At 42.0% G+C, this 11,845-nt stretch overlaps 1 protein-coding gene across 1 annotated transcript in view; it reads left to right on the top strand.

Annotated features, from left to right (window-relative positions):
• The first annotated feature begins 1,194 nt into the window (after nt 1-1,194).
• fhod1 (formin homology 2 domain containing 1) overlaps nt 1,195-11,845 on the top strand; it is a 56,144-nt gene continuing 45,493 nt past the window's right edge. The window contains 1 exon segment of the mRNA XM_085161417.1: nt 1,195-1,450. Within this exon segment, the coding sequence (XP_085017543.1) occupies nt 1,280-1,450 (171 nt within the window). The 5' untranslated portion in view covers nt 1,195-1,279.

The raw sequence follows: 11,845 nt of genomic DNA, 5'->3' as shown, positions 1-11,845 counted from the left end.
AAGCGCAGGTGTTTGCAGGTGTATATTTTTTAAATTTCCTAATGACAGTTTTCATCACTCTTTAAGGTGGCTAGAACAACAACAAGCATTAATGTGTCATTGAAAATCTTTGTACTGCAGTCAGTCATCCACCAGGGGACGCTGCTGATCAACAAACGGCTCTGCTGACGGGCCTCGTGAGGATGGAGCGGTTAGTAAATAAAAGTTCTCCGAAAAATCTGGATTAGCAGCCTAACACTCTGCACCCCGAGGCTCCGGGAGCTGCATGCTCATCCATCAGCTCTGCCCGTGACAGTTTGATTGGTTACATATGTTTTCTTATGTGTAATCAACATAAACTACAATACCACATGTGCTCAGCTTCTGTCACATGACCTGCCTTCACAAAGAATCAATAAACATTTTTTTAATGTGCAGATAACTTTTAAAAACTTGCTGAAAAGCGTGACTAACATGAATGAAGTTTAAAAGCAGTTCACCGTATGTTCTGCGACATACAGAAGCCAATACTCAGCTCATACTCAGCATAGAGGACATGTGATCAATCTGACAGAACCTCTGTGCTTGTCTAAATACCGACCGATCATAAAGACGTTCAGTCCTCGTCATCACTTTCATGACAGCCAATCGCACAGAGAGCGTGCCACCCCGCAGTGACATCCTAAACCTTATGATGGTCTCTGGCAGCCTGATGGACTATTTTCTGGTTGACACCAAAAACCACCAGTCTGCATAAAAAATGCAGCATTTGCTGCAAACAACAACACAAGTTATCAGTGACTAGTCCAACTAACGGTCAGTGAATACTGAGATTAGGATTTTCCTGAAGTGGGTCTTGTATTGCTGATTATCTTGAAGTATACGTTGTCAGACCTTTGTGTATAATTTTAATTAGAATAAAAGTACCATTCAAATGCGTCAATCTAAGCAAAAAAAAACTTGGTCTTTTAGTGTGATCTCATACGGGTAACTTTGGGTGGTCTGAGCAGATTGGAGGGTGAGTTCACTGATATGCACTAAGAAATATTATCTATAACCTAATCCAGATCTGATGAAAATAAGAAATAAATAAGAAATAATCTCATCATCAATAAAGTGTTCTTTTAAATCATGTGTTTTTCTTTTACAGTTTAGTTTTACTTTGAAGGCGCCGGAAGTGAGTGTGGCGGCTTTATATCTGGAGCTGAAACTTTCTCCTCTCAGTTAAAGTTGCTTCCAGCGGAGGACGGACCTTCGCCGACAGCTCGCACTTTTACAGCCGCAGTCGGGTCACGGGCGCATGGCCATGGCCTCCATCGTCTGCCGGGTCCAGTACTTGGAGGACTCGGATCCGTTTATCTGCACAAACTTCCCCGAACCTCGGAGACCTCCGACGGTGAACCTGGAAGAGAACCTGCCGCTCAGCGAGCAGATCGCCGGGATCCACAAGCTGCTGGAGCCGCCGCTGAAGGTGGGTCACTGACGGGACTACCTGGTTAACGCCAGTCCTGCCGGGGAGCTTAAACCTTTACGGGGAAACCGGACCGGACAGAGAGGCTGGGGTGGGAATAAGTTTTAAATGCCTCGAATTATCCGAGTCAGGCGAAAGTTTTCAGGTGTCAAAGAGGCGTTTATGATGTTTGCTGCAGTCCAAAAACACACACCGGACTTTAAAATCATACAGCCTGCTGTGTTGGAGCCGAAACACGAGTCATTCAACAGGACATCAGCTGTTATTCCTTTTACACATTTAACACTGAAATCAATACAAGTGTAAGATAAACAGGACTTTATTGACCTGCTCCTCATTAAAGTAGAAAACGTTTTAATTAGACTTGTATCCGTTTCTCTTTCTTCAGTCTGAGAGCTTTTTCCTTCTCTTAGTCCCAATAAGCCCCTTTTCTCTGTCAGGGATTCAGAATCGATCAGGACATAATCAATAAGGCTTAACATCACAGCAGGGTTATTTTCACAGCAGAGGCATTCAGCAGCACCCTGAGACAAAATAAAGCCGTCTGTTTAATCGAGATGGAAAAGGGGCAAAAGGCAATATAAAAATACATAATGTGCCTTCAGAAAGATGAAAGGTTAGGAACTGAATAAGTGCAGGTGCAGAGAAGGTAAGACGTCGGGGACAGAAGGTAGACCTGAATGACCCCACCGGGAAGTCTCAGAGGAAAAAAACAAAACACGCAGCACCCTGTGCGTTCAGACTGAAATGTCAACAACATTTTGTACACTTGGTTATCTCCCCTAAAGGGTGAACCCTGCTGACTCTGTGTTCATCACGGGTTTAAGACCAAATCGTTTGTCTGTCATGAAAAAGACCATTTTATGTCATCTTCATTTAATGCCTGAAAGCTGGGGGGGAAACTTGGACACTGTCCTATTATTTCCCTCTCAAACTGAATGATCAGGTTGTGTCATATTGTAAAGACCTCATAGAATAATATAATTCAGCCTGCAGGCTCACTTGTGGTTCCTGCTTTTCTGAAAGTAGAATGGGATGCAGACCTTAAGGGTCTCTTCCTGTTTAAAGGAAGTTCTTCCTCCCCACTGTCACAAAGTGCTGCTCATATGGATCTTCTGAACATTTGTATCACTGGGAAGTGTCTGCAGGTGATTGTTGTGAACAGGGACTGTATAAATCAAACTGGATTGATTCATGTGCAGTTTTGCCTCATGAAATTATTGTGAGAAGTGTCGCTCCGCTTCACAATGGTCCACTCTGTCAGGGAGCTGAAAATGTGGCTGAAAATGGTGAATTTAATGCGTCGTTGTTTGGAAAAGCGGAATAAGCTCCGTGGTCCTGTTTCCTGTTGCTTGGGTGACTAATGATGCTGCTTTGTGCTAAGGAGTCTGTTTTTTCCAAACAGGAAGTGACTGCAGCGGCACGTCACTCAGGGTCACTCAGCATTATGTCAGCATGCTGTTACACTGCAGTTAGTCATTTTACGTGTAAGCACACATTCCACACTTCTGATGGTCTGAAGTACACGGCGCAATAAATGATTGCGTAACATTGCTGACAAAAGCGGCGTCTGGGTTAAGAGTCAAAATGAAATGCGATTAATTTTAATGGACTGTCAGAAACATGTAAATGACTTTTGGCTGCAGAGTTTATGATGGGCTGTAATACAAGAAGCTTTTAATTGCAGCTTTAATGAAGATTAGCAGCAGTTTTATAATTCAGGTAGCCCCGATGGTGCCAGTGTTGTGGGACTGTCTGACATTAAGTAGCATTATGAAGCTGTGGACACTTACAGGCTAACTTCAGAGCAGCGATTTCTCTGAGGCTGGATGGTTTCCGTGACAACCGCTGTACACGAACCTAATTTCCACAAAATTTCCAAGAAGCTAAAGTCGCCATCTTTGATTTCACTCGTACTAAAGCTCCTTGAGAACGTCATTATTTACCTGACTTATCAAGAAAAGCAAGGGCTGTTTTAATGTAATGACACTCTGCACGTTTTAATTAGTCCACTGTCAGGAGGGGTTTATTACAAGTCAAATATTTATTTATTTATTTTTAGCTCAGCCTTTTTTTTTTTCAGACCCTTATGTCTTCTTAGTTTCGTGTTTGGTCAAAAGAGATACACTCGTTTTACGCCCTTGTGGTGAAAAGTGGTATTACACTAAAGTGCAGCCTTGTACATAAAGAAGCATCTTTTTTCTTCACATTCTGTCTTTATTTAATTTTTAAAGGTTTTTATCACAGATATTTATAATAAGTATTTTATTCGCAGCAGAGCCTGGTTCTGCTGATGGTTTCTTCCTGTTAAAAGGGAGTTTTTCCTTCCCACAGTCGCCAAATGCGTGCTCATAATGGGTCGCCTGGTTGTTACGGTTGTCTCTCTATTGTTTTAGGGTCTTTACCTTTAAAAATAAAGCACCTTGAGGTGTTGTTTGATGTTATATAAAGTTCCACTGCATTTAATTGGAATTGAATTAAAGTTGCATTATTTTCACACACCAAGAAAGAGCTGCTCACAGCTATAATAATAATAATAATAATAATAATAATAATGGATTGGATTTATATAGCGCTTTTCAAGGCACCCAAAGCGCTTTACAATGCCACTATTCATTCACTCTCACATTCACACACTGGTGGAGGCAAGCTACGGTTGTAGCCACAGCTGCCCTGGGGCAGACTGACAGAAGCGAGGCTGCCATATCGCGCCATCGGCCCCTCTGGCCAATGGCGCTGTCTGTACCTGTGGATTTCTTCTTCACTGTTACAGCCTAAGCTTGGACTTTGTGGTCATTTCCATCTGTCTTTTGTAACTCCATGTTGTAGTTTTAGTATTTTTTTTTTTAAATGGTCTTTGAAAAAATAGTTGAAAAGACTCCAAATAACTGAACCAGTCAGAAATGTTCAGAGCTGCAAGCCCTGGCAGGAAACTGCACGTACTTATGAAAGAAAGTTGGATCAGGAATTATTTGGAGGTAAAACTCGGAGCTTAATTTAGACCTTGTTTCATGTGGTGTTAACACAAAAGAATGGAAGTTGCCATAAAACCCAGTGTACTCACAACCTTTAGTCCCAGGAGCCTTGTTCACCTTCGGCCTGTAGTTCTCTGCATTTCCACTCCAGATGAGTCACACATGTCATTTTTGTGCACGACTCTACTACACCTTATTTTCAGTCCATGTTTGGCATGCTGCTGTAAGGCCACAGCATAGTAAACAAACGCATTAGCTACAACTACATATTTTTTTATTTTTAATAATAGTGGGGAGCACCAATCAGGAGCGTTTCGAGCTGCAAGCCTGACCCAAAAAGTTCCAGAACCTTAAGATAATAATTCCCTCAGACGTTTATTTTGTAAAGCGGTTTCTTTGCAAGTGAAGAGCAGAGTCCCGGCAGTGGAAACACACTGAGCTCTTCCAAAGCCTCCTAGTCCCTGCAGTGCAAACACAGCTTTAACAGTGAAACCGAAGCATGACGATGACATATCTGAAGATGTGTTTTAATGATTAGTCCATCCAGTCAGCGTCACGAGAGCAATTTACCGATGATGAATCTCATGGTTCCCTCATCTGTCTTAACCCGACTGCCATAAATGCACAAGTCGTTTTCCAGGACAAATTTCCAGCTCTCACAAGCTTCAGCCTCGAGCTACCGTGGTCATAGCTGCAGACAAGGAAACGGGACCCGTAACTTCTAGAAGCTGATGGAGGCTTTAGAGCCACACTTGTTCAAACTGAGAAACTCCTCATGTTTCCGTTAATGCTCGAAAGAATGTAGAAGAAATGTAACTGTGGCGCTTTAGACAGTAATCAGACTACAGTAACTACGAGCATTCAATAGTGATTTGGGTTTGGAAGGTGAGAAGTTACAGCGCTGCGCACAAAAACAATAGAAATATATCCGTGTGAGCTGCCAGGTACAGACTTTCAGATATGTATTATTGCTAATTAGGGCTGCCACGATTGGTCGACTAGTCACGATTACGTCGACTATTAAAATCGTCGACGACTGATTTTAATAGTCAACCCGTCGTTTGAAGCTTTGTAAGATCACAAAAGACGCAGGAATAAGTAGTAGGATTTAAGAGTGTAATAACGGACTGAAACAGAAGATGGCAGCACTGCATGTACAAGGATGCCAGCTGCCGTTAAACCCCGAAGAAGAAGTAGCGCAGCCCAGCTCAGTTTCCAACAATGGCGGCAGCTAGTTAGTTTTAATATTACTCTTATTATTCTTTCTGGGTCACAAAATAAACGTTTAACATATTTTCAGGTGAGAATGTAGCTGTGTAAACTTCAAATATCTGCTCAGTTTATCAAGACACCACATATTTTCAAAAGCGCTCCGACGTTTTCGGAGACGTCTGTTAGCCACTAGCTCGTTAGCTAGCCGGGGGCTAGGCTCACTAGAGCCGTGAGAACTAGTGATGGGATTTCCGGCTCTTTTTAGAGATCCGGCTCTTTCGGTTCGGCTCACTAAAAAGAACCGGCTCTTTCGGCTCCGAACCGGCTCTTCAGGTTGTTTTGTTGCTTTAATTAATTTATTATTAACAATAATATAAAATTAAGCACAAAAGGAATTACTAACGTTAAAAAAGTGGCTTTATTTATATATGTTTATTTATAAATATATGCGGTGGCCCCTAGAGACAAAACACGTACAAACTCCAAAACACATTTCTAGCATGAACTGAACTTCCAAAGCAGAGCTACTAGATCACTTAAATTACACAATTGAAAGCATGTGTGTATTGTTTGTGGATTTATACACAGGCACTCATATATATTCAAATAATTAAAAAAAAAAAAAATTCATTTACCTGTTACTACCACACACCAAATCCGGTCGTTGGTACTTGCTGGCTTGTGTAGCCACTAGGTAACAAAAGCTCAACACTGCGCCCAGCATCCTGGAGCACTTCTGTTGTCTTTTGTACGCGTTTTGAGTTTTTACGTGCTTCGGAGTTTTTACGTGTTTGTACGTGATTTGAAGTTTGTATGTGCTTTGTCTCTAGGGGCCACCGTAAATATACTTTTATTTATTCACTCCACATAAAATGTAATAAATAAATTATATAATACAAAAATCAACTATTCACATTTCAAATTTTAACTATCATCATCTGCAACCGAAAATAGTTGTGGATGATTACTATACCTTTCTAATGTGACGTTGTTGTCCCTGGCTCTCTTCCTCTCTCTCTCTCCCTCCAGCTCTGTTCCTGTGCTGTGAGTGTAACTACAGCCCCTCCCCCCTCTGCCCAGCATAAAGCACAAGGCTCGCGTGCGAAAAACCACGTGACGGCTCGCGATAAGGAGCCGGCTCGCGTCGTTCACGTCAAAGAGTCGGCTCTAAGAGCCATTTCGTTCGCGAACGACCCATCACTAGTGAGAACACCGGACTCCCGGCAAATCGTTTTCAAACCCACCGCTGTCTTTCGCTACTCAGGTTAAACATGATATATAAGTCACTTCGATAACTTAAAAATGTTATTGTTTGGCTTTTTTTTTTTGTATTTTATTTGTTCCTGAGTAAATCGGTTTGGCTGAGATTAAAGTTATAGTTTTTACACAGCTGAATAAACATCAAGCAGACAGCTGATTATCAGAAGTGTGAGATGCTGGAGAATATATTCCGGTGTCCTGTTATATTTTAGATAGCAAGGAGTTTATTAAATTTTACCGAAACAATCTGCAAATTTCATTAAAATTTAATAAACTATCATCTTGTCTTTATTTTTAGTTAGCACATACCTTAAACACTTAAAGCTGTAAGCTAATGATAGTAATATAAGAGCAGATGCTGCTGGTGCAATAAACTGTACGTTTTACGTCCAATGGATGATGATCTGATTAGTCGACTAATCGCAAAAATAATCTGTGACTAGTCGACTATCAAAATAATCGTTTGTGGCAGCCCTATTGCTAATAGTTGAAAAGTTACAGCGGTATGATTTAAAGCTTTGCCTTCATCCATCTTATTGACGTCACATTTTGCTCTTTTTCCCTCTGCAGTTATTAAAAGAAGGATGAAGTAATCATTGCTCGGCAGTCTTTGTTTGAACGTGTTCTGCACTGTTTCTGTGAAACACTAGTGTGTTTCTGTGAAACACTAGTGTTTCACAGAAACACACTAGTGCTGATTTCTCACTTTCTAAAAAATGAAGTTCTGTTTCAAAGATTCACAGCCATCATGTGAGCCTGACACCAGCCTGCCGCAAGGCGGCCGGAGCCCGGCTGGAATTTCGAGCATCAGATAAGCACCAGAGAACGCCGGTCCCTATAGATTACATTCCTCCACTGACCCCCTAATTGTTCCCATCTTGCCCCAGGGCTCGACCTGAGGCAGTTCCCCGCCTCCTTGATAGATTCAGTGAGATAATGAGAATGGTACACAGCCATTACATCTGCTGTGCTGCACGAAGCTGGTTTTATTTCCTCGCCGTCCTCCTGCTTCACTGCCTGGTTTTTGGAGGAAAAGGGTGGGACCTGTAAACAGCAGATAAGCTCGGATGGATGCATGGACGGATGTAATACTAAGAGCAATGTGTTGATAAGAGCTGAACAGGCTTTTCCTTCCTAAAATTTGTAGGCAGCAGTTGCACAAACAGTCCGTTGATGACTTTTGTTTCATACGCTTGGTGTCGGCTTTAAAGAGGATCAAAGGAAATTAGCAGCAGTGTTTATTTAAAGCGAGTGTAAAGCTGTTTGCGGGAAACCGTCTGAGTTTGTCCCGTCTTGCATTTGGCACAAACAGCACAAGATTCTCCACATATGTTTTATCATTACTGGAAATACTTCATTTAGTTTAGGCAGTGCGTGACGTCTCGCCTTCTCCTCTTTCTCAGCAACCAAACCAGTTCAGACAGACATCAGTCATCCGGGCACCACTTTAACTTTTCTGTCATGGTACGTTCCTGTCAACTAGAACTTCTTTGCAGACAGACGAGGTGTTTATTGACCTGGCATAAGAGCGTCTCCTAGTAAAGGTTTCACTCCATTTGTTGTACCTGCACGATGAATGTGAACAAAACAGCTGAGCGGCCTCTTTTAATTTCCCCTGTCAGGTGTTTCCCCAAATGAAAAGAGAGAGGATGACGTATCAGGCGTCCAATCAGCTCAACGTCTTCCCAAAGCCTTCGTTACTCCCCGTGTTTACTAGGGGTGGGGGAAAAAATGGATACTGTGTAGTATGGTGATATTTTGTTTGCTAATAATGTATCGATACAGGGACAGCAGAAATCGATATTTTGTTACAACTTGTAACTCTGACTTCAGAGCATGTTGATCCTTTTTCTGAGCAAGAATCCTGACATTCCTTCACTGTCCAAATGTGTTTAACTTTTTTTATGGCAGCAATAAACATGACAGTTTACTTATTTTAATTTAAGACATGTTTTATTTTAATTAAGTTTAAAACTTTTTTATTTAATGTAAAATTATATTTTGTTTTCATTTACTTTCAAATTCTTCAGTTGCTGAAGGGGCTGCATAGTTTTCATAAACTGCATAGTTCAGAATAGCTATAATTGTACCAGATGGTTGATTCAGTTAAGTTGGACTAGACTGTAATACAAACCGTTCAGTTTGTCAACAATCAAACTGAAATGAGAGAAAGACTGAGTGTGAGACTTTGATATTAGAGAAAATGAATGTTGATAAAGTTTACCTTTATGTACAGAATCTGAATATTGCAAAATATTTTAAAAAATTGCAATAATATCGTATCGTGGGATGAATGGTGATTCCCACCTCTACTGTTTACTGGACTCTTATCTAGAGTCAAGTCAAATGTGATTGGCTGGTGGGAGCCGGATGGATACGCTGATAGGCCGATGCGCTGTACAGACTCGTCTGAGCTGATGTTGGACGAGGCGCATTTGCAACCACTGCATTGTTTTTCTCGGCCTCTGTGTTTTCAGGCAGTTGTGTGTTATTTGTGTTACAGCTCTGCAGCACTCTTTGTTTGTGATTCTTTCCAGGTTAACGTCATTTGCCCCAAATCTGAAGTAATTCCAAACGATGGATGATGATCCCCTTCAGGAGGCAAGCGCTTCACTTCCTGCTGTGTCACATATTTGGTGTTTGTTTTGACAGGCTGTTGTAAATCTGTCTTTTATCATTTGTTACTCATACAGACTGGAACAGGGAACAGCTGTCATGTCATCAGACACAGTAGCTTCATTTGCCTTTGCTTTGCATTTTATTGGCAGAGCACGCTTTTTAGTATCTAGTTTAATTGTGGGAAGCCAAAATCGTGATTGAGATTTTAGATTTGACTAATTGTGCAGCCCAAGAACACACACTGGTGCTCGGAGTGAATCCTTTGCACGGTCGCCGTCTCTGTCCTCAGAGTTTGTAGCAGGGCGTCTAATCCAGCTGATTCAAATTAGAAAAGGTGGAGTGTTCGTCAACCTTTCCTGTTTGGTTTTGCAAAATAAATACAGTTCAGTAGAGTAAAGCATGTACATTTTCACCCAGTGGGTCAATAGATGCTAATCAATGAGGACCAAGAGGGGGGAAGTTGGAGGAGGAAGGCGCCACGACGTGCGTATGTGTTTAAGCCATTCCTGTCCACTCTAAGATGTTGGGTTAAAAAACATTTTTAACCATTTTGTCCCCACTTCATGGAGATCACCTTAAAATACTAACACTCACAGCTGAACTCCTTTATTTGGGCAGAATCCTGGTGAGATGGAGAGTCGGTGTGTGCTTCCTGTGTCTGTACTCCAGCTTCCTCCTACGGTCCAAACACTTGTTAGCTTAACTGGAGATTCTAGATTACCATGGATGTGAGGTAGATGTGCTCTATGGCGCCTTGAGTGGTCGGTAAGACTAGAAAAGCTCTCAGTCTGAAGGTTCTTAGTATCCAGGTCTTGGTGATCTAAGGAGCTTGGAAAGAAAAGCGACTGGACTAAAGTTTCTTGAAGACATTTCACCTCTCATGCGAGAAGCAGCTTCTTCAGTTTGCACGTAAAGGTCAAAGGTCACTCTTTTGAGGATGCCAATGTTTACATTTTGGACAGAGAAGACAGATGGTTTGAAAGAGGAGTGAAAGAAGCATCTATGTCCACTGTGAACAACCATCTTTGAACAGAGGGCGGGGCTTATGACACCCACTGTGCCATCTATAATCCAGTTTTGAGATCCTTCCCAGACGCCTTAACGCCCACTCGCATCCTGGGCCATTTGATCTCAATAGATCACATGACAGGGTGGGGCGTGGTCTCACTATGGGTTAGCCTGAAACCTTGGCTGTATCCCAATTCAGGGTCTGCAGCTTTAAAGTACGCAGCCTCAACGATCCTCAAGGGCCGCGTACTTAAAGACCGCTAAGGCCGGAAGTGCGAGGCTTGTGAAATGGGACGGTCTAGCCTCCGTTGCGCTGCCCAGGTTGCCTAGCAACCATGATACTAACAGCTGGAAACGTTTCATACAGCTTTGTTTGACAGAAATGAAGGAGAAAATCTTTTGTTTGTTTGTTTGTTTCTACATGAGCTTTGATCATTCTCTGATTAAGCTCAGCTATTGAACGGCGTATATTTGAAAGTAAAGGCTTTAAAACCAAGTTAGTACAAACGTCACTAATGTCACATAACTTTGCCGACATGTGGCCAACAGGAATGTTTTAATGTTCTTCGTTATTAAACATTTGCACATAAATAAGTGACATAATATTCAGTACTGACTTAAAGTTTACTCTTCGGCGCCCCTCTTCTGCCGTTTTTTTTCGGCAAAATTATCCACACCCACCGCCGCGCTATGCATTCTGGGATATGTTGGGCCACGAAGTCTACACCGCCACGTCCTTAAAATTCAGGGAAATGAAGGACGCATTTGAGGGCCGCATTTCGAGCAGCCTTCGAATTGGGACAGCCTTCGTCGCGTCGCTGTGACGTAATCGGCCTTAAAATGCGGCCTTTAAGGCTGCAGACCCTGAATTGGGATACAGCCCTTGGCTGATAATGACCTACACCCATTTCCACACCTGACTCAGATGATCAATAGTTGGTCAACAACCCTGTTGGGGACACTCCCAGTAGGCCTTAATAATCTGGGACTTTCAACCAATTGGTCTTAGAACTAAAGAAGCTTCTTGGATGAAACGTCTTCAAGAAACTTAAAGCAGTCCAGTCGCTTTTCCCCAGCTCCTTAGACTACTCTGTATAACATGTGAGTGCAAACTCAACAAACGTTTCACAGAAAGATTTGGATGGTTTTGTAAACTCAGATGTAAAATTAGTTAAACCTGAAAATGTGCAGATTGAGTCAGAGGGATGTTTGGAGCTGCTTTTATGGTCACTGTCCAAGTTCACTTTCAGGTCTTTTTAAATCCTTTCTGAAAATTATAGCGAAGAAAATGTAAATCCACGAACAACCACGTGACCTGCAG

This window comes from Neolamprologus multifasciatus, chromosome 1 (assembly GCF_963576455.1).
Source record: "Neolamprologus multifasciatus chromosome 1, fNeoMul1.2, whole genome shotgun sequence".
NCBI lineage: Eukaryota > Metazoa > Chordata > Actinopteri > Cichliformes > Cichlidae > Neolamprologus > Neolamprologus multifasciatus.
This window is presented reverse-complemented; position numbering and strand designations above follow the sequence as displayed.